The 21262-nt window shown below is 41.3% G+C and overlaps 1 protein-coding gene and 1 long non-coding RNA gene across 6 annotated transcripts in view; one reads left to right on the top strand and one right to left on the bottom strand.

Moving 5' to 3' along the window:
• CLIP4 (CAP-Gly domain containing linker protein family member 4) overlaps positions 1-21262 on the bottom strand; it is a 96677-nt gene that overhangs the window by 67901 nt on the left and 7514 nt on the right. For 4 of the 5 annotated variants that reach the window (XM_078056139.1, XM_036113263.2, XM_078056140.1 and 1 more), the window contains exons 1-2: positions 10254-10398; positions 3857-4004 (exon numbers count right to left, since the gene is read on the bottom strand). In XM_078056139.1, coding sequence (XP_077912265.1) covers positions 3857-3989 — 133 coding nt within the window. In that variant the 5' untranslated portion in view covers positions 3990-4004; positions 10254-10398. Of the gene's footprint in view, positions 1-3856; positions 4005-10253; positions 10399-21262 lie in introns of those variants that run through there. The other variant, XM_078056138.1, reaches the window with a different exon arrangement.
• On the top strand, positions 10475-19497 carry LOC118549058 (uncharacterized). The gene is made up of 4 exons (XR_004923877.2): positions 10475-10612; positions 11302-11394; positions 17226-17523; positions 18379-19497. It is a non-coding gene; the product is annotated as an uncharacterized LOC118549058 (long non-coding RNA).

The following is a 21262-nucleotide window of genomic DNA, read 5'->3' as shown; positions in this document are numbered from 1 at the left end:
ACTATATGTTAATTAAATTGAATTTAAATTAAAAATAAATAAATAAAATAAAAAAGAAATAAAATAGTGCCTGTTCCCATCAAAAAGACTAGGAAAAAAATTCACAGAGCACTGGGTAGAATACTGAATAGTGAGGAATAATTAGCCCCAGATTAGCACTGCTCCAGAACCACCTAATAAATCATAAAACAAGACCTGAAAGGGCCAAACTATTTCCAAGGAACTTAACTGCATCCCATAACAAAATTCAAGAATACTTACAGGAATAGAAAAATATCCAGCACCCAACAGGTAAATTCATGATGTCTGGCATCCAATCACAGATTGCCAGGAATGCAAAGAAAGGGGAAAACATGACCCATAATCAGGGATAATCAACTGAAATAGACCTAGAGTTGACATAAAATTATAATTAACAGAAAAGAATATTAAAACAGCCATTATAACTGTATTTCAAATGTTCAAAAGGTTAAGTAAAGACATGGATGATATGAAAAAGACCCAAACTGAACTTGAGAGATGAAAACAATAGCTGCAATGAAAACTACACTGGATGAGATCATCAGCTGATCAGACATCACAGACGAAAAGATTAATGATCTTGAAGACACAGCAACAGAAACTATCCAAGATAAAACACAAAAAGAATTTTTTAAATATGAAGAAAGCATCAGCGAGCTGTGGGACAACTTCTAGGAACTGGAGTGTCTGAAAGGGCCAAGGGGCAGAAAAAAATATTTGAAGATATAATGATCTCCCAAATTCGATGAAAACTGAAACCAACAGGTCCAAGAAGCTTCACAGACCCCACGCAGAAGAATATAAAGAAAATTACACCAAGACACATCATAGGAAAATTGCTCAAAACCAATGATAAAGAGAAAATCTTAAAAGCAGCCGAGGTGGGAGGCGGGGGGAGAGGCATTACATTCAGGGAAACAATCACAGCACATTTCCTATCAGAAACAATGCAAGTAAAAAGACAATGGAGCAATATCTTTAAGCACTGAAAGAAAAAAACTGTTAACCTAGAATTCTATACTCAGCAAACCTATTTCTCAAAAGAGAAGGCAACATAAAGATGTTCCTAGACATCTAAAAGCTGCAGGCATTCCTCACCAGCAGATCTGCACCACATGAAATGTTCAAGGAAGCCCTTCGGGCAGAAGGAAAATGGTATTGACTGGACATCCAGACCTGCACAACAGAATAAAGAACACTGGAAATGGTAACTACTTGGGCAAATAAGATATGTTACTATTACTTAAATCCCTTTAAGAGGTAACTCACTCTTTAAGGAAAAATAATAATGCATCATGGGGTTTATAACATATGTGATATGCATTCTGTGTACACTGGATTCCAAAAATCTTTATATTGCCTTGCAGGGTAACCACCTGGAGAATCAACACTGACCTGCATGTCTAAGCTCTGGTTTGTGCAGTTGGTTTTTCTTTGTTTCTTTTTTTAATCTCATTCTCAGTCTCACATTCAATGGCTCTCATTACACTCCACATAAAATACAAATTCCTTACCAAGGCCTAAATGATCCCGCGTGATCTGCCCCCTGCCTTTCTCTCCAACATCCTCTCCTGTCGTTCTGCCCCTCAACCACTTTGCTTCTCATCCACAATGGCCTTCCTTTAATTCTTAGGATGTACCAAAGTTTTTTCCCCAACTCTGTGTCTTTAACTTCCTATTCTTCTGCCTGGAATACTTCTCTCCAGGCTCTTCTTGTGACCAGCTTCTTCTGACTCCAGATGACCACCCCACCTACAATAAACACTCTGCCCCGTTATCCTGTCACAGCACCCTGTTTCTTTTCTCCACAAAATTCATTATAATCTATAATATTTATGTTTTGTTTATTAATTTGTTTATTGTCTTTCCCCATTAGAATGTCTATCTCAGTCACTGTGCTATCCCCAGCAATTAGGACAGTATCTGGCACATAACAGGCCCTCAATAAATAATAAATACAATTCAGGATGCCACTGTTCAAGGGGACACTGACTACACTGTACAAAGAAAGAAACAACTAGGATGAAAAGGGTCTAGAAATCCTGACACTGAGGGACTGACGAAGGAACCAGAAACATGTAGCCTAAGGAACTACGGGCTAAATAAAAATATTCAAATTATCTCCAAATATTTGAAGCCTATCGTATAAAGACGTATGTTCCACACATCAAAAACTAGTATCGGTTGGCCAAAGTTTCAAGGAGACATAATTTGAGTCTATATACAAAAACAACTTTATCACAACTAAAACTTTTTAACCATGAAATGGACTGTTCCACTAGTTTCCCACTACTGAAGTTATCCAAATGGCTGAGTGGTTATTCATCAAAGATCCTGAAAATAGAATTTCTATACTAAGAAGGGAGTAGGGAAAGTTGACCTACAGGTCCATTCAGATTCTAAGAATGTATAATTCTAAGCATATAGGCAATGTTTAATTTCAGTTATACAAAGGGGTCAATGGCCATTATCACCTTACATTCAATGTATTTATTCAACAAACACTGACTGAGCAACTAATCAACAAATCACTAGCCCTACATTAGCCCTGAGAAGATAAACAAAAACAAAGCATGGTTTGTTACTCCCTCCCAAAGAGCTATAGCCTAGGAAAGGAAATAAGACAATTATGACTCAGGATAGAATGAAGGAAGTGCCATAAGCAAGGCACAAAGTGCTTTAGTTAAGGTTTTTCCCCCATAATTGATTCTGTTATATCTGAAAATAAACCCAGCCCACGTTTTATAAAAGCTGCAAATAACTCCCAGGATCCAAGCACAGGTTTTATGGAATATTTCTGATCACTGCAAGGCAAGCTGCTCTAGAATCTGAACTTGGAGCTGAGTAATTATTAGAATGGATATGACTAAAGAGATAAATTCCCCACCTAACAATTTCATATCTACTAATATTTAAAAATTGCATTTCTGAAGAAAAAATAACATAAAAAATAACAGAAATTGCATGATCTCTGCCTCCGAAGACAATTTGAAATGATGACCCAATACTTTACTTGAAAAATTCTAACTAAACTAGAAATGTAATAAATCTATTAAATTTATCTCCTGGTTTTCTTTTATTCCTTTAGCAATGATCTGATAAAATATAGTTCTAGAGAAATAAGCCTAAATAGGTAAAAACTAGAATATATATAAATTTACATTTTACAAAGGAGATTTAAGTGAACCGATTTAAATATGAACCAATCCCACTTCACATTCCAGGGAAAGGTCTCACACTCTCTACCTAAGTACATGGCTTTTTTTTTTTTTTTTAAGTTTTACTATATTTGTGTATACCTTATAATTACAATGGAAGACAACTGAGAGAGGATCCAAATTAGGCTTGCTTACGTACTGAAACACATAACTTGTTACACTGTCCCCCAAATTTGGATCATTTCAGTAGTGATTATTTGGTGAATTAGATCCTAGCACTTCAGAGACAGCAGGGCCCTTAGAGATGGCTAGCTCATAATATTTTGTTTTGTCTTAATACATGGCTTTTTAAGCAAGTCAGTATATTTAACCAAAATAAATACATCAATAGCAAGAGAATGCTAGATGTCTAAGCACCACTGCATTCTAAAAATAAGATCCTCTAAATCCATCATGGTGCTTAAAATGAACATTTTTACATAATAAAAATGCTGACAGCAAAATAAAGCATTTAGCTTAAGAGGCAGGAAAAAAGCAATAAGCAATTGTATTTTTGAAAAAGGAAAACTAGCAATTTTATGAAAATCATGCCAAAGGGTTTTAGGAAAAATTATGAATGCAAAAAGGGCATAAGACAGAAGTCAAGTCTCCAGGCCTTTATCAGCTACTCGACGTACCGCAGTCCGAAGGCATTGGTGCCGCAGAAATGGAAAAAACAACTGGTGTCTCAGAACCTGGAAATAAAAACGGGTATCTTCCAATCAAACAATTTCCTTCTACTGGAAAATCTGGAAGGTCCTCTATGGTCATCTTCTAGAAAGCCACCTTTAATGAGAGGGAGAAAAAAGCATATCTATTATATTTGTATGCAGCTTAGAATGATTGCCTTCAATCACAATAAAAAAGCCTATTTTCTTTTAATATATAACCTACTGACATTTTTTTTAAGATTTTATGTTTTAAAGTAATTTCTATACCCAACATGGGACTCAAACTTACAACCCCGAGATCAACTGTTTCATGTTCCTCCGACTGAGCCAGCCAGGCACCCCAACCCACTGACATTGTAAACTTCAACCTTCAAGAATCTCTTTTAGAGAGGAAGAGGAAAATAAAACTTCCTTTTAGCAAACTGTTGTTGAAGAATATATGTTGCTTCATAAGTCTCTTACAGACATGTAATCTTTTTAGACAAAGCCCGGGAGTAATAAAAAGCTATGTATTTCCCAATAGGTGAAAATTTTTTAAAATGCTGAGTTAATCTAAATGGGAGATCTTCTCTTTACTCACAGTAACAAAGGGACATAATATCCCTTACGGATATATCTCTATCTATCATAGGATCTGACACAGGTTATATTATCTATCATCCAGTAATAGCTCATGTCATATGCTCATCACATGAAAATCATATACTTTAGAATGTTCTTATTATTTTCTGAAATCCCAGAACACTTCACTGAAAATCAATCACAACATTTATACAAATATGGATCTAAGAGCTTATTGGCGTTATTCACTTCTTATCAACGTACAAGACCTATTCAGTCTATCCTAGCAGAAGTTGGAAGGCCATGCCTTGTAAACCACGTCACTTATATTACCTCTTTTTCCCAGAAAACATGAGAGCTTAGAATAAATGTGCTATAAACTGGACTGCTACTGCAGCCTAGCTCGTTTGGAAATGGCATAGAAGGCAGAGAAAATGTTAGTAAAACTGAACTATAAAGGTAAAAAAGCATCCAGTTTCTTTTGTATCAAATCTTTAAAGTCTGAAATATTATGAATCTCCCTATCTGTTTTAAATATAAGCAAAAAACTATATTAAAAAACTAAATAAAAATGATTTTTGACCATTTTAATAGAAAGAATAAATCAAGATAGTTAACTCATAGCTTACTCTACCAGGTCATGGTAGAGTAAGGATATTACTCAATGTGTGTTCTATTATACTTCGTTAACCAGTCCTATATCTAACTTACCCATCTTTACTCCACCATCACCATCCTGCTCCAAAGAAACAGTCACCCCTCTGAGCTAACTGGTTCCTTTCCAACTTGATTCATATGTTTTCTGAAGACTAGCAGGAACTGGTAAAGAGTAAGGTGATTTCTTTTTTTTTTTTCATAAAGTGCATGCTTATATGGATGTGTGGATATTCTATATTAAAGAACCTAATCCAGTGTTAACTATGTTAAAGGTATTCAAGTTCTCTTGGATGCTCAAGTTACTTGCCACCCAATACTTTGAATCATTTTGACAGTAACTCTGCCACATAAACAGGAAAATAACAAGGAACTGGTATCACACAGCAAGGTGATCTTCCTCAAATACTTCAATTCCAAAAAGTAACACACACCCTAGAGTTTCTCATCCAAAAATGTTTTTTGAAAGTGATCCTGAGAGGGCGCCTGGGTGGCTCAGTTGGTTGGGCGACTGCCTTCGGCTCAGGTCATGATCCTGGAGTCCCTGGATCGAGTCCCACATCGGGCTCCCTGCTCAGCAGGGAGTCTGCTTCTCCCTCTGACCCTCCCCCCTCTCATGTACTTGCTCTCTCTCATTCTCTCTCTCTCAAATAAATAAATAAAATCTTTAAAAAAAAAAAAAAAAAAAGAAAGTGATCCTGAGACCACCTGTCATTTCCTTGCAGGCTGTGGAGATCCTTAAAGAACTGTACCTTATACAACTATCACTTACCACAGGAGCTAGATTAGCATCTTACACATATTTTTTATTCAAATCCTAGATTCAGGGTGGAAAGATGATTCACTTAACAAGATGTAATAAACGTTGTCATTTCACATGCTAGATACTTCAAGCCCAGAGAAGCTACAATATTACTTGATCAATGTACTGAACATTCTTTGTATTTTGTGTCTTCATTGCATTGTTCCCTAGTCCCATTTCCTTTCTTTTATGAAAAACTCAACATTCTACCTTTTGCCCCATTTAAGAAAACTGCACACCTCTAAAAACTGGTCAAGTTTTAGAATCCTTCCTGAAAGCAATCTCTGGATCTGAGGATCTATGACACCTGGGATCTTGATCAAACTTGGTCAAAGTAGAATCAAATTCTCCAAATTTTGATTTATGCAGGAATCCCATCCTACACCATTACCCCAAATCAGCTCTGAGAAAATGCAACTTGTTTTTAAAAGTAGTTGGTTTTTTAAGATTTTATTTATTTATTTGACAGAGAGAAACACAGCAAGAGAAGGAACACAAGCAGGGGGAGTGGGAGAGGGAGAAGCAGGCTTCCTGCGGAGCAGGGAGCCCAATGCGTGGCTCGATCCCAGGACCCTGGGATCATGACCCGAGCTGAAGGCAGACGCTTAACGACTGAGCCACCCAGGCACCCCAGAAAATGCAACTTGTAACATGGCTCTAGTATCTAATGATTTTTCAAGGATTCCTGGCCATGCCCTAACACAGAATGGTGGTGAGTGGAGATGCCCACTAACTTCTTCAAAGTGGTTCAGGGCTGGTAGGCCTCACTAAGGAACCTCACTGAGGTCAAGAGACTCTCTTGGTTTTATTTGGAATATGGTTCAAGGGCAGCATCTTTGAGCTACTCAACTAACAGGACATCTAAGTTGTACCCACACAAGTTGGAATCATGAGGCCCTTCCATTCAATTTCATACTGTATCATGCCATGAGTCTTTATATTCATTAGACTCCCAGGAAAGTATTATAACCAAAATAAGCATTTAAACCATATCTCTAAGTATCCTTTAAAAATTAAAAATAGGGGCGCCTGGGTGGCTCAGTCGGTTAAGGGTCTGCCTTCGGCTCAGGTCATGATCCCAGGGTCCTGGGATCAAGCCCCACATCTAGCTCGCTGCTCGGCGGGAAGCCTGCTTCTCCCACTCCCACTCCCCTTGCTTGTGTTCCTGCTCTCACTATCTCTCTCTCTGTCAAATAAATAAAATCTTTAAAAAAAAATTAAAAATAGAATTACTATATGATCTGGTGATTCCACTACTAGGTATTTAATCAAAGAAAATGAAAACACTAAACCAAAAAAATATATGCACCCTATGTTTATTGCAGCATTATGTACAATAGCCAAGATATGGAAACAACCCAAGGGTCCATCCATAGATGAACGGATGAAGACAATGTGGGGTGTCGGGTGTGTGTGAGTGTGTGTGTGTGTGTGTGTGTGTGTGTGTGTGTGTGGAATATTACTCAGTCATAAAAAAGACTATCTTGCCATTTGCAACAATATGGATGCACCTAGAGGGTATAATGCTAAGTGAAATAAGTCAGACAGAGAAAGACAAATACCATATGATTTCAATCATATGTGGAATTTAAGAAACAAAACAAAGGAACAAAAAAGGAAGGAAGGAAGGAAAGCAGGGAGGGAGGGAGGGCAGACTCTTAAATACAGGGAACAAACCAGTGGTTGCTAGAGGGGAGGTAGGTGGGGGGTGAGTGAAAAGGATAAAGAATATTAAGAATACACTTATCATGATGAGCACTGAGTAATATAGCAATTGTTGAGTCATTTTACTGTATACCTAAAACTAATATAACACTATGTGTTAATTATACTTTCATAAAAGATGGTAACAAAAAATTTCCTAATGTAACATCTCCAGTTACCCACTTATTTGTTACATACATGCATCTGTTCAATCACTAAACAAGTATTTACAGTATTTAATACTTAGTAGGCTCTGGGCCCTACAGAGATTATAAAAGACACCTGCCCTCAAGAATTTCACTTAGTCACTCAACAAACATTTGCTGAGTGTTTCTAAGTCCTAGGCTAGGTAGCAAAGGGAAAGAAAATAGGCATGCCCTTGTCCTCACATAGATGAGAGTCTTGTACAGGATTCCTATAAGAAAGCTGTAGGTACTATATAGTTGTAACAAGTGCTGGATTCAAGAGAGCCAGTGGAAGCTTCCTGAAGGACTAAATTTATAGCTGCAGTGTCCAAACAGGTGGCTACTAGCCACATGTGGCTATTTACATTAAATTAAAAAATCAGTTCCTCCACTGCTCTAGCCCCATACAAGTACTCAAAAGCCACACGTGGCCAGTGGTAACCTGTTGAAACAGTGCAGAAACACTTCCCGCCTTGCAGAAAGTTCTACTGAATATCACTGAAGCAAAACAGTGCTGCTCAAACTCCAGATGAGAAAATAATAAACAGCAAGAAACAAATAAAGGTTAACAAACACAGCAAGCCAACAGCATCACAGTTAATTATACATAATTAACAAGGGAACGTAAGCCTAAGTAACCAGATATTTGTAGGGTTTTTTTTTAAGATTTTATTTATTCATTTGAGACACAGATATATATATATATATAGAGAGAGAGAGAGAGAGAAAGCATGAGCAGGGGGAGAGGGAGAGGGAGAGGGAGAAGCAAGCTCCCCGCTGAGCCATGAGCCCAGTGCAAGGCTCGATCCCAGGACCCCGGGACCATGACCTGAGCCGAAGGCAGACACTCAACCATCTGAGCCACCCAGGCGCCCCTATTTGTAGGTTTAAACAGAGAGAGTTGAGGGGCATCTGGGTGGCTCAGTCATTGAGCGTCTGCCTTCAGCGCAGGTCATGATCTCAGGGTCCTGGAATCAAACCCCGCATCAGGCTCCCTGCTCCACAGGAAGCCTGCTTCTCCCTCTCCCACTCTCCCTGCTTGTGTTCCCTCTCTCACTGTGTCTGTCTCTGTCAAATAAATAAATAAAATCTTTAAAAAAAATTAAAAAATAAGCAGAGTTGATTCTATAACATAAAAATCACTAGTACATGTTTCAAAATGAGGGGTGTTATAAACAATAAAAGACACCATATAAATATCACTTTTTTAAAAGGCCCTGCTGGTGGAAACTGTATCTGGTAAATCTGAAATATCTGTAATAAATACTACAAATAATATACCACTTGCTAAATCGTCTATAAAATCGAAATAAAAATATTCATTCCATTTCAAGATCTAATCTTACAGCCCCGGTAGTCCATTATCAAACGAAAGCATTAAAAATGCATATTAATGTTAGCAAAATAAGATAGAACCGGGATGGTTCTGCATAATAAAAACAGAGAAAGCTAGACTTCTGCCATTTTCAATTCCCTGCTTTTCGTCCATCGTTGCTACATGTCCCGCACCGCCTGATCTTCTGCCATTTAGACGACTTACTTTAAATTTTGCAGAAGATTCATAAATGTCAATGTGAAAATGAAGTACAAGTATTTGGGGGATGCTTCCGAAGAGAGCGTTTCCTGGTTGAAATATTTCAAAGGCGCCGATTTTTACTATGATATTGCTACAATATGAACCACAGTCTAGCTGGGAGCATAGAGTAAGTTACTATCCCAGGAGAACATCATCCTCTGATACGTATCAAAACATTGTCTCAGAGTTTAAATCCAAACTGCCTCTTTAGTCTCTGGGTGAATGAACAACCTGACATCTAAAAGAAAGCTGACATTACAAGCCCATCAATCTAATCTACAAGGATGAGGTCTACACCACGTCTCTGTTTAGGGCAGGTCTCGATGCAAGTGCTCCCCCCAACTTCCCTTCCCAATTCCCACGATTTAGAATTAAGGGATCCAGGACAGCCAAAGACCGGAAGCAAAGTCATTTGGTTTCGCGTCGCATTCCCACTGGCAAAAGGTTTCTTAAACAATTTAAGAAGCCAAGGGAGGCACGAGAGATGTGAGGAGGCCCGCCGCAGGAAAAAGACGGACGGCGGCGCAGCGCACGCAGCACCTCGGCGCGCGGGTGGCACTCCCAGGGCGCCCGGGCGGCCGCGCTGGCAGAGCGGGGGGGCCGCAACCAGACACCGCGCCGCACCTCCTCCGAAAGTTAAAGCGCCCGCCAGGAGCGGAGAGGAGAAACCCACCTCCCCGAAGGTGGGCCGCGCCGCCCCCGCCCCCGGCGCCGCCCCAGGGAGGCCTGCGGGAGCCCGCGACACCAGCGCCACTGGACGCGGCCGCAGGTCTCCCAGCGCCTCGGCGCCGCCCTCTCCGAGCCGCCAACCGCCCCTCGGGCCCCGGCGCCCCCGCCCTGCCGGCCCGGAGCCCCCCACCCCGCCGCGCGCTCCCGCCCCACCTGCTCCTCGGGTCCTGTCGGGGCGGCCGGCTGCGAACGCGGAGGCGCGGAGGCAAGGCCGAGAGGCGCGCTCCTCCGTCCGGCGCCCGTCTCCAGTGGCCCGCCGCGCAGCCTCCCGCCGCGCCGCTGCCCGACCTCGGCCGGCCCCTCCCGCCTGCCGCCTCCGCGCGCGCCGAGCCGGGCCCCACGCGGGGTCGGCGCGCGCGCAGTGCAGGCGTCCGGGCCGCGCGCAGGCCTCGGCCCCAGCCCCGCGCACGCGCCGGGACCCGGGGGAGGGGGCGGGGAGCGCGCCCCTGTGCTCGCGCGCCTCCTGCCTGCGCCCCGGCGGCCCCCCAGCCGATGCAAGGTTGGGCCTCCAGGTTAGCACTGTCTGGGGTTAAGCTTGCGTGGAGGTGGTGCTGCTGTGACATTTCCACCGCAGCCCGAGGGCGGCTCTCGGAGGAACCCCGCGGGTCCCAGGGCAGTGAGCGGGGGAAGCAGCCCTGCGCGCGCTGTATTCCTCCATTAAAGCCTTTAGCTAGCCCCTGGGGCTAGGAGCGCCCCCACTGACTTCACAAGGGTAGCGAGGGCATCTTACCTGTTTGGGGGCTCCCCTGTGTCTAACCCTGTGCATGGTCCAGAGTAGGTCCATCAGCCGATTACCTGTTTGCAGGTCTTTCCGTAAAAAGCCTAGTCAATAGTATGCCCAGGTTGAATAATTACACGCAAAGGTGTCCGTGTAGACAGTGTAAACAGTAGTCATCCCACAACTTTATTTCCCCTACTGCTTTGCTCATGTCTTACCTTCTTCTCTCTTGGTCCCAGTCCCCATCCCCCAAGAGCCAGAAGGTGGTGAAACTGTGACAACTAACAGACAGAAATACTGACATCCTGGTTCTCCATCATCCAGTGAAGGAAAGGTGTTACTTGACACTTAATGAGTCCCCTTAATGAAGGCACTTAATGAGTCCATTGTTTCCCCATGACTGAGGTTTATAACACTGAATCACTAGTGTTACACCATAACAACTCTCTCTGAGGCCTTTTTGTTCTGGTTTTGCTATACAAGATTACTGCAATGTGCTTCTGTGTTCACCACGCGTAGCGCCCAGGAATAGCAGATGGTGAAGGAACGAGTGTCTATGTCTCTGCACGAGCAGAGGTAAGTGCTGGGGCATACCAGAGCACCTTTTCCTGTTAGAATCATCCATTCCAGGGATTAGAAAAGGCCCCCTTCCAGTTGCTCGAGTCTCCCTTATGACATCCTTTCACCAAATGGCCATAGTTGAATGCCTTCAGTAACCAGGAACTCATGGAACACTACATCAAAAACTAATGATGTAATGTACGGTGATTAACATAACATAATAAAAAAAATGTAAAAAAAAAAAAAAGTAACCAGGAACTCACTTCTTTTGAAAACAGCCATTTTATCATAGGTCAACCTTGTTGACAAGGCCTTCCTACCTTGAGCCAAATCCAGCTCCCTGCATCTCCTCCTTACTGGGTTTCTACCCTGGGGATTTCCAGATCATGTCTCACTCCAATTCAAGGTATCCAGGACAAGCATTCCCTATCCCTTAGGCTGCTCCTTATAAGACATGGTGAAGATCCCACTCACCAGCATGTTAAAGGACTCTTTACGATGCACCCCAGCTTGTCTAGAGCTCATGAACGAACGGTAGTGTCCTGTTGCATGCAGAGAGGATAGAAACTCTCACCTGTTTCTAGGTCCTCTGCTTCTATTAGCATAGCTCAAGATATCAAAAGAGTTGTTTGCAGCAGTCACATTACATTGTTAAATCGGGTGGAACATACTGTCAACTGGAATCCGTAGAACTTATGTAATATTTAAACACCATGACCATCCCGAAGTCCCTGGTCAGCTGCCAGTTTCTTTGTCCCTGCAAGTTCAGCATCTTCATGCACTTTTAGGGATGATAATGTGACACAGAGGCTTCCTCCCTTTGGCGCTTCCACCTCCCTCGCCCTGATCTCATCTTACCCTGTTTTTGTCTGACCCCGCCCACCTCTTTAACTGGTTAAAAGAAGAAAGGCAATCTGCCTTCGGTTGGCTTTCAGCAACTGTCAATGAGTCCTATGGTCAGTAAGCCACAAAAACTCAGAAAGATTTGTGTGTAACAGAAGTTCCCAGAGGTATACAATTCACTTTTATTGCTGATTTAAATTATCCCTCTGAGATACCACTATTAGTAGGTGACAGGGTGTGGCTAGCTGAGTGTTTTTAACTGTAATGAAACTTTCTGTTCAAACCAGCCAGGTTACTGACTTTTTCTGCTACACCCAAATACAAAACGGTTGAGAGGCAATTTCCCAGGATACCAAGCCATTAGGGAGAGACTCTCCTACTCACTTGGTTGCCTTTGTCCAAAAAATTGAGTTTATACCATAAACCATCATCAAGGTAGTTTATGGGGTAATACTTCCTAGAACACCCCATGGGTCATACAAGTATGACCAGGTATTGCCTGTTTAACAAGAGTTGGACTGGGCAGTGATATGGGACCAGAACTTGGAACTTGAACCATCTACTGGGATGAGAAGGTACATGGGGATATGGTCCACCTGGACCTGCTAAGATGCAATTATGTCTAAGGCACAGCAAGGTTCCTGGACAACGAAGCATAAACCACAGTCCCAGGAGGTGATCAGCACCAGGGTGGAGAAGGGGCATTACTGACTGACTACTATATGGCCCTTACCAATGGGATTTCACTTGCCTTCACTTTACAAATGAAGAAACAGACTCCAGGAGGTTGTGGGAATTGCTCAGTATACCTTGGGGCAGAAAAAGATTCAAACCTAAGTCTATCTGATATAAAGTCCTGTGTTGATCCACTATTTTGTATTACCTACACAGGGTGTCCTTTTGTGCATTCAGGACTCAGAAATGCTGTGTCAAACAGCATGGGTCATTCAGAAATTCAGGCAGACAGTCAGAAAATCAGCATCAACTACTAGAGATTTACCCCAAAGATACAAATGTAGTGATCTGAAGGGGCACCTGCACCCCAATGTTTATAGCAGGAATGTCCATAATAGCCAAACTATGGAAAGAGCCCAGATGTCCATCAGCAGATGAATGGATAAAGACGTGGTATATGTATATATACCATTGATGTCCATCAGCAGATGAATGGATAAAGACGTGGTATATGTATATATACCATTGTGTGTGTGTGTATATATATATATATATATATATATATATACATAACTGCATCTTAGCAGGTGCACACAATGGAATATTAGCCATCAAAAAAATGAAATCTTGGGCGCCTGGGTGGCTCAGTTGGTTGGGCGACTGCCTTCAGCTCAGGTCATGATCCTGGAGTCCCAGGATCGAGTCCCGCATCAGGCTCCCTGCTCAGCAGGGAGTCTGCTTCTCCCTCTGACTCTCCCCCCTCTCATGTGCTCTCTCTCTCTCATTCTCTCTCTCAAATAAATAAATAAAATCTTTAAAAAAAAATGAAATCTTGCCATTTGCAACGACATGGATGAAACTAGAGGATATTATGCTAAGTGAAATAAGTCAGTCAGACAAAGAATTATATGATATCACTCATATGTGGAATTTAAGAAACAAAACAGAGGAGCATAGAGGAAGGGAGGGAAAAATAAAAGAAGACGAAATCCGAGAGGGAGACAAACCAAAAGAGACTCTATTTTTTTAAATTTTTATTTATTTGAGAGAGAGAGAGAGCATGAGCAGGGAGAGGGGCAGAGGGAGAGGGAGGAAGAGAAGCAGACTCCCTGCTGAGCAGGGAGCCCCACGCGGAGCTCAATCCCAGAACCCTGGGATCATGATCTGAGCCGAAGGCAGACACTTAACTGACTGAGCCTCCCAGGTGCCCCCCCAAAAGAGACTCTTAACCATAGGAAACAAACTGAGGGTTGCTGGAGGGGAGCGGGGTAGGGGGATGGGCATTAAGGAGGGCACATGATGTAATGAACACTGGGTGTTATATACAACTGATCAATCACTGAACTCTACCTCTGAAAGTAATAGTACACTATATGTTAATTAACTGAATGTAAATTAAGTTTCATTTAACTTAAAAAAATAAAATAAAGTCAGCATGAAAAAGGTCTCTCAGCAGCTAACAGGACCCAAACCATGAGAAAAGGATTAAAGACATAGGCAGAAGAAGACCAAGTCACTGCTCTTATGGGGACTGAGATATTGGGCAGGATATCATATCATTCACAGGGGAAGAACACAAGGACTCAGTTTCCAGAATCTGGTTGTACAGAGCATTAGGACCACAAGAGACATTCAGCTCTCAGAACTGGGATGTCAGATTGGCACTAGCACCAACTATGAGAAGTAGTTAAATGCAAAATATCAGAACACTGGATAGAGCCCCTAAAATCTTTATATTTGCAGATGATATGATCATCAGCGTAGAAAAGCTAACAAAATCAACAATTAGAAGTAATAAGTAAGTCCAATAAGTTTGCCAAGTACAAGATCAAATGCTAAAAGTAGTTTCTTCTACATCGGCAGTAAGCAACCAGGAAATATAATAGACAATAAGATTCACAATAGCAATAAAACTCTAAAGCATAATATCCAGGAATTAACCTAACAACTTGCAAGAGCATTATGGAGAAAATGTTAAAATTCTATTTAAGGACATAAAGGAAGATTGAATAAGTGAAGATATGCCACGGATAGGATGTCTGGACATTGTAAAAATCCATTTAATTTCTAAATTCAATGTCATACCAACCAAAATTCCAGCAGGAACTCAAATTTTAAGAAACTTCAATGTTTAATGGTTAAGTCAGTTTTGAAAAGCAAGAACAAAGAGATGAAAACTGCCTTGCCAAATATTGTTATTACCACAGTGATAAAAAATAGTGTGGTCCTAGTATGGGAACAGATAGAACAGTAAAACAGAATAGAAGACTCAGAAGCAGACTGATGAGGCCTCAATATATATAAAGGTGATACCACAAATCAATGAGAAAAATATACATTATTTAGAAGATGTTGTTGGGGAAACTGGCTTAGTTATATGTCTACCATATATACAAAGGTGAACTCCAGGTGAATTAAGGACCTACAATTTGAAAGGTAGAAAAGAAAATGTAGGAGAATATCTTTATGAATGTGGGGTAGGGATTTACTTCAAAAAACAAGACTGCAAAAACACAAACCTTAAAACAAAAGGCTGGGAGATTTGACTACATCACAATTAAGGCTTTTCTCCAATGGAGAATACCATAGAAAAAGTTGACAGCAGGACGCCTGGCTGGCTCAGTTGGTTAAGTGTCTGCCTTCGGCTTGGGTCATGAACCAAGGGTCCTGGGATCAAGTCCCGCGTTGGGCTCCCTGGTCCCCCTCTACCTGCCGCTCCCCCTGCTTCTACTCTCTCCCTCTCTCTCTCTCTGACAAATAAATAAATAAAATCTTTTTAAAAAAAAGAAAGAAAGAAAAAGTTAACAGCAGCTGACAAATTGGGAGAAGATATATGATATGTTCAAAAGCAGCTAGGGATTAATATCTAAAATATGTAAGGAACTTCTGCAAGTCAACAAAAAGAAGTTAGGAAATCCAATATAAAAATGAGAAAAGGATAGAAATAGGCAGTTCCCTGAAGGAAGAGCCAGAATGGCAAGCATAGGAGAGATGCTCAAACCCATTAGTGAAAGAATAGAAATGCAAACAGTAAGGTACTACATACGTATAGTCACCGGTATGCTGGCGTATTGAAAAAACAGCTCTCAGGACTGGGGGGGGGGGGCGGTCCTACTTTTTCAGGTTTGCCAACTTCCATGGTGCAAATACTCTCACCCCTGCTGATTTCATGCTACCAGCATGAGATCACTGAACAAGGAGTTCAGAAGAAATGTGTTCAATCTGCTCTCATGAGCCAGTTCCAACACACCATTGCTTCATCCGTCCGCTTGGCAAAAATTAGTCAAATGGTCCGAAATATTGGCAAAGATATGGGGAACTGGAATCCTCATGCACTGTTGATGGCAATTTAAACTGGTAAATACATTCCATAGAGCAATCTGGTGGTATTTAGTGAAAAAAGAATCAGCATGCTTTATGACTCAGCAGTCACCCTCCTAGACATGCCTCTTAGAAACTGTAACCCTTTTTTTCCCCCCAAGATTCATTTATTTATTTTAGAGAGAGAAAGAAAGCTCAAGCAGGGGGAGGGGCAGAGGGAGAGGGAGAAGCAGACTTTCCACTGAGCAATGAGCCCGACACAATGCAGGGCTCAGTCTCAGAACCCTGAGATCATGACCTGAGCTGAAACCAAGAGTGAGACACTTAACCAGCTGAGCCACCCAAGCTCCCCTGTTTGTAACCTTCTTCATGTGACTTCCAGGAAGCCATTCTCTCATTTACTAGATGATCTCATCCAATCTGTGGCTTTAAATGCCATCTCTATTTTCATGATTCTGAAGTTTCTATCTCTAGCCCTGAACTTCAGACATACATCCAACTGCCTACTCCACATCTAATCTGTAGTGTATTGTAAGCATCTCAAATATAGCATGTTCAGAATAGAACCCTTCTCCGCGACCTTCCCATGTTGGTAAATGACAGCTGGATTCTTCTGTTTGCTAACTGGAATCATCCTTCCTTTCCTTCATAGTTCTAGATTTCCCAAACCAAAGTCCCATTCCCCATTTTTTAAAAAAGCTCATGACATCAATTTTTAAAGATATTTGTTTATTACTTATTTGAGAGAGCATGAGAGAGCACAAGCAGGGGGAGCTGCAGAGGGAGAGGGAGAGGCAGGCTCCCCACAGTCATGACCTGAGCTGAAGGCAGTCGCTTAACTGACTGAGCCACCCAGACGCCCCTACCCATGACATCATTTTTTGATGAAGAAATTTATCAATACCACTGAAGTCCTTACAAATCAATAGTCACCAGAGACCCAGGAACTTCCTAGTGCTGTCACCCCAGGTTGCTTTCCTCTAACCCATCTCCTTTTCTTTCTCAAGGCTTCAGGTGGGGACCTGTCGACTGAAGTGGACCACAAACTGAAGACCCCCACAAGCCTCATTATCTGAATCCATGATTCTCATTCCTGGTTGCCTGCTGGAATCTCCTAAATATCATTCACAAAATATATGCTAGAGACTCCCTCAAATATTCTAACTCAACTGGCCTAATTTAAAGTCATGCTATTCTAAAAGTTTATCATCTCTTTTGTTAGTCTAAGTCCCAAAAAGACACTAACAAATGAAGTTTTCAAACCCAACTCGTTCCTGTGTGGGGAGCTGCTTCCCAGGTCCTCCGGTAGGTGCCACTCCCAAACACCATATGACACAACCATTTTTAAAAGTCTTCTTTATGGGCCAACATAAAGGAAGAAGGAATAAAGGGAATGTTTCACAGCATCAGGATTAAAACTGACAGTCCAAGAACTAAATTTTTCACGCTGGCTGCTCAAAGTTTTGGCCACCCAGATACTTCCAGAAACATCTCTGGCACACAGTAATGGCATCAAGACAGTTTCCACTAGGATGTTCGTTCCAATGTCCCCACCCCCCTTTGAAACATACCTTAACCAAGCCTCTAGATATATCATTTATAGAAAATGTGAAACATAAAGGAATACCATAAACACCATCGTGAGGATGCAATAAGCCAAATCCAAAATGTGGGAACTTCTAGCGGGCAGATAACCTAATTCCTACAATCAGAAAGTAACTAAAGGAAACTGGTATAGATCAAAAGAGACGTAAGAGCTCTATCCACAACCTATAATTGGCAGAGCATTTGAATCTGGATGCAAAGAAATGTAAAAAAATTATTGAGAGTTGAGGGAAATTTAACCTGAATTGGACATTAAATTACACCAAGAAATTTTTGTTGAGATGCCTGGGTGGCTCAGTCGTTGAGTGTCTGCCTTCAGCGCAGGTCATGATCCCAGGGTTCTGGGATCAACCCCCGCATCAGGCTCCCTGCTCGGCAGGAAGCCTGCTTCTCCCTCTCCCACCCCCCCCCCCCGCTTGTGTTCCCTCTCTCGCTGTATCTCTCTCTGTCAAATAAATAAGTAAATACCCTTTTTAAAAAAGGAATTTTTATTAATTTCTTTTTTTAATTTTTTAAGACTTTATTTATTTATTTATTTATTTATTTATTTGACAGAGAGAGACAGACAGACAGACAGAGAGCACAAGCCTGGGGAGCAACAGAGGGAGAAGGAGAAGCTGGCTCTCTGGTGGGCAGGGAGCCTGACGCGGGGCTCAGTCCCAGGACCCTGGGATCATGACCTGAGCTGAAGGCAGATGTTTAACTGACTGAGTCACCCAGGTGTCCCTTTTTGTTAATTTCTTTAGGTATGAGAATAACATTGTGATTATGTTTTTATTAAAAAGTCCTTATCTGTTAGAGATTCATTCTGAAGTATTTATAATAAAATGTTTAATGTCCAGGATTTGCTTTAAAGTGGTCCATTAAAAATAAGTGTGTGATGGGAATGTAAATTAGTCCAACCACTATGGAAAACAATATGGAGTTTCCTCAAAAAATTTAAAATAGGTTTACTATACAATCCAGCAATTCCACTTCTGGGTTTATACCCAAACATAATGAAAACAGGAGTTCATCAAGATATCTGCACTTCCATGTTTATTGTAGCATTATTCACAATAGCCATGATATGGAGACAACCCAAATGCCCATCAATGGATGAATGGATAAAAAAGATGTGATACATATATACAATGGAATATTATACAGCCATGAGGAAGGATATCCTCCCATTTACAACAACATGGATGGACTTTGAGCAATCACACAAAGTCAGTCAAGCAGAGAAAGAGAAGTACTGTATGATATCACTTTTATGTAGAAGCTAAAAAAATTAAAACTGTAAAAATTAGAGATTACCAGGGGATGGAGTTGGGGGGGTGTTAAGAGTGATGGTGTTTAAAGACACAAACTTATAATGAATAATAAATAAGTCTTAGAGATGTAATGAATCTAGACAATAATGTACTGTAATTAGGCAATGTAATAAATATCACTACATTGGTAATCATATTACAACATATAAATGTATCAAAATAACACACTATACACCTTAAACCAATACAATGTTACATGTCAAATTTATTCAATTAAAAAAATGTGTATATGATGGGAGGGATAGATGAAACAAGAATGACAAAATATGGATCATTATTAAAACTGAATGATGGGCATATTATTCTTTCTTTTTTGCATAAATTTGAAATTTTTTCCATAATAAAATCTTCAAAGAGATAGCTCCAGAGGTCAGGGATTTTAGTCTATTTCTGTCAGTGCTGTATCCTCTGTACCTAGGACAGTACTTGGCACATAATACGAATTCAATAAATAGTTGTTGATAGAAGGGCCCAGTTCTTTAAGATTTCAGTCTCAGTAAAGATATAACTATTATGTCCAAGGAGTTTAGAAATCACAGAAGTTGCCTTGTATCACATGCATGCACACACTCTAAAATGGGAAGCATTCATACCTCACTAAAGCTCTATCAAGTTGTCTTTCCAGCAGCTGCTTGCAAAACCAATACAGTTTCATCCCTGTTCACTGTAAGCCATCAGCTGCTTAATAGCATCTTGATTAGGGGTTGAAAGAATTCCAGACCCACTGGAGCTTCCCCCGTGGGTAGAGAGCAGTTTGCATCTTGTCAACAATGTATCAAATGACTCACCTAACAAAGAAAGCCATTGACAGACCAATTAGCTGGTACTGAGTCATGAGAAAGTCTCCATTGTGACAAAACCTGCATTGATAATGCGATGGGTTCTGACATTTCTCATCTAACCATATTTGCAACAGCAGGGAATAGTTAAGGCAAAAATAAATGTGAATTGCGTTTTTAGATTCACATGGGGTTCAACCCAAGAAGAATAAGTTACAGGTTATCTTTTTAAGGCCCATCAAAAAATCCCATGCAATCTCTTTATCACCATCAAAATAATCACAAGCATAAGCACTGAATGACACTTAGAAAAGCAACCAAATTGCATACTGGTCCATCAAATCACCAGAAATAAACTGAATGCCTCCCAGCTGAAGGGAAGTATGGACTCTAACGCAGTATAAGATTCACCCCGAGTTTTTTAGGATAAGGGGAAGAGTGTTGGGGCTACAATTATGTGCGACCTGAGCTGGAACCCCAGAACCATCTTTCCCTAGCTCTGTAAACCTAGCAAATCACTTAACTTCACTGAGCTTTAGTTTGCTCTGTTGTAAAATGAGATCCTGAATACCTGACTCTGGGGCACCTGGGTGGCTCAGTCGGTTAAGCATCCCACTCTTGATTTCAGCTCAGGTCATAGTCTCAGGGTCATCTGCTTGAGATGCTCTCCCCCTCCCTCTCTCTCTGCCCCTCCCCCGACTCACACACACTCTCGCGCACGTGCTCTCTCTCTCTCTAAAATAAATAAGGGGCGCCTGGGTGGCTCAGTCATTAAGCATCTGCCTTCAGCTCAGGTCATGATTTCAGGGTCCTGGGATCGAGCCCTGCATCAGGCTCCCTGCTCCACAGGAGGTCTGCTTCTCCCTCTCCCACTCCCCCTGCTTGTGTTCCCTCTCTCACTGTGTGTCTCTCTCTGTCAAATTAAATAAATAAATAAATAAATAAATAAAATAAAATAAAATCTTTTAAAAAAAATACCTGACTCCAAGTGGGTGCTCAGTAAATACCTGGATGACAACTATAGCATGTGGTCATGAAACATGAGCATGAGAAAAGAATACCAACAACCTGCCGAAGAAACAGTGTTAGTCCTAGGGATTTCCCAAGACGGAGAGCACATTGCAGGATGGGGTGATCAGGAAGGCCTTCAAGGAAGAGATATACTTAGAGTTAAGTGGGGAGGATACTGAGTTACATAAATGAGGAGCTAGCATTTACTGAGGGTTTAGTATGTGCTATGCATTGTTCTAAGCACTTTCATGAACTATTTTACTCCTGAAGGAGAAATATCATTTAGTTTCATCTTCAGTTGGAGAAATAAAGGCATAGAGTAGTTAGGCAACT

Source organism: Halichoerus grypus, chromosome 10 (genome assembly GCF_964656455.1).
Source record: "Halichoerus grypus chromosome 10, mHalGry1.hap1.1, whole genome shotgun sequence".
Lineage (NCBI taxonomy): Eukaryota > Metazoa > Chordata > Mammalia > Carnivora > Phocidae > Halichoerus > Halichoerus grypus.
Note: the sequence above shows the minus strand (reverse complement) of the source record. Positions and strands in the feature narration are given on the sequence as shown.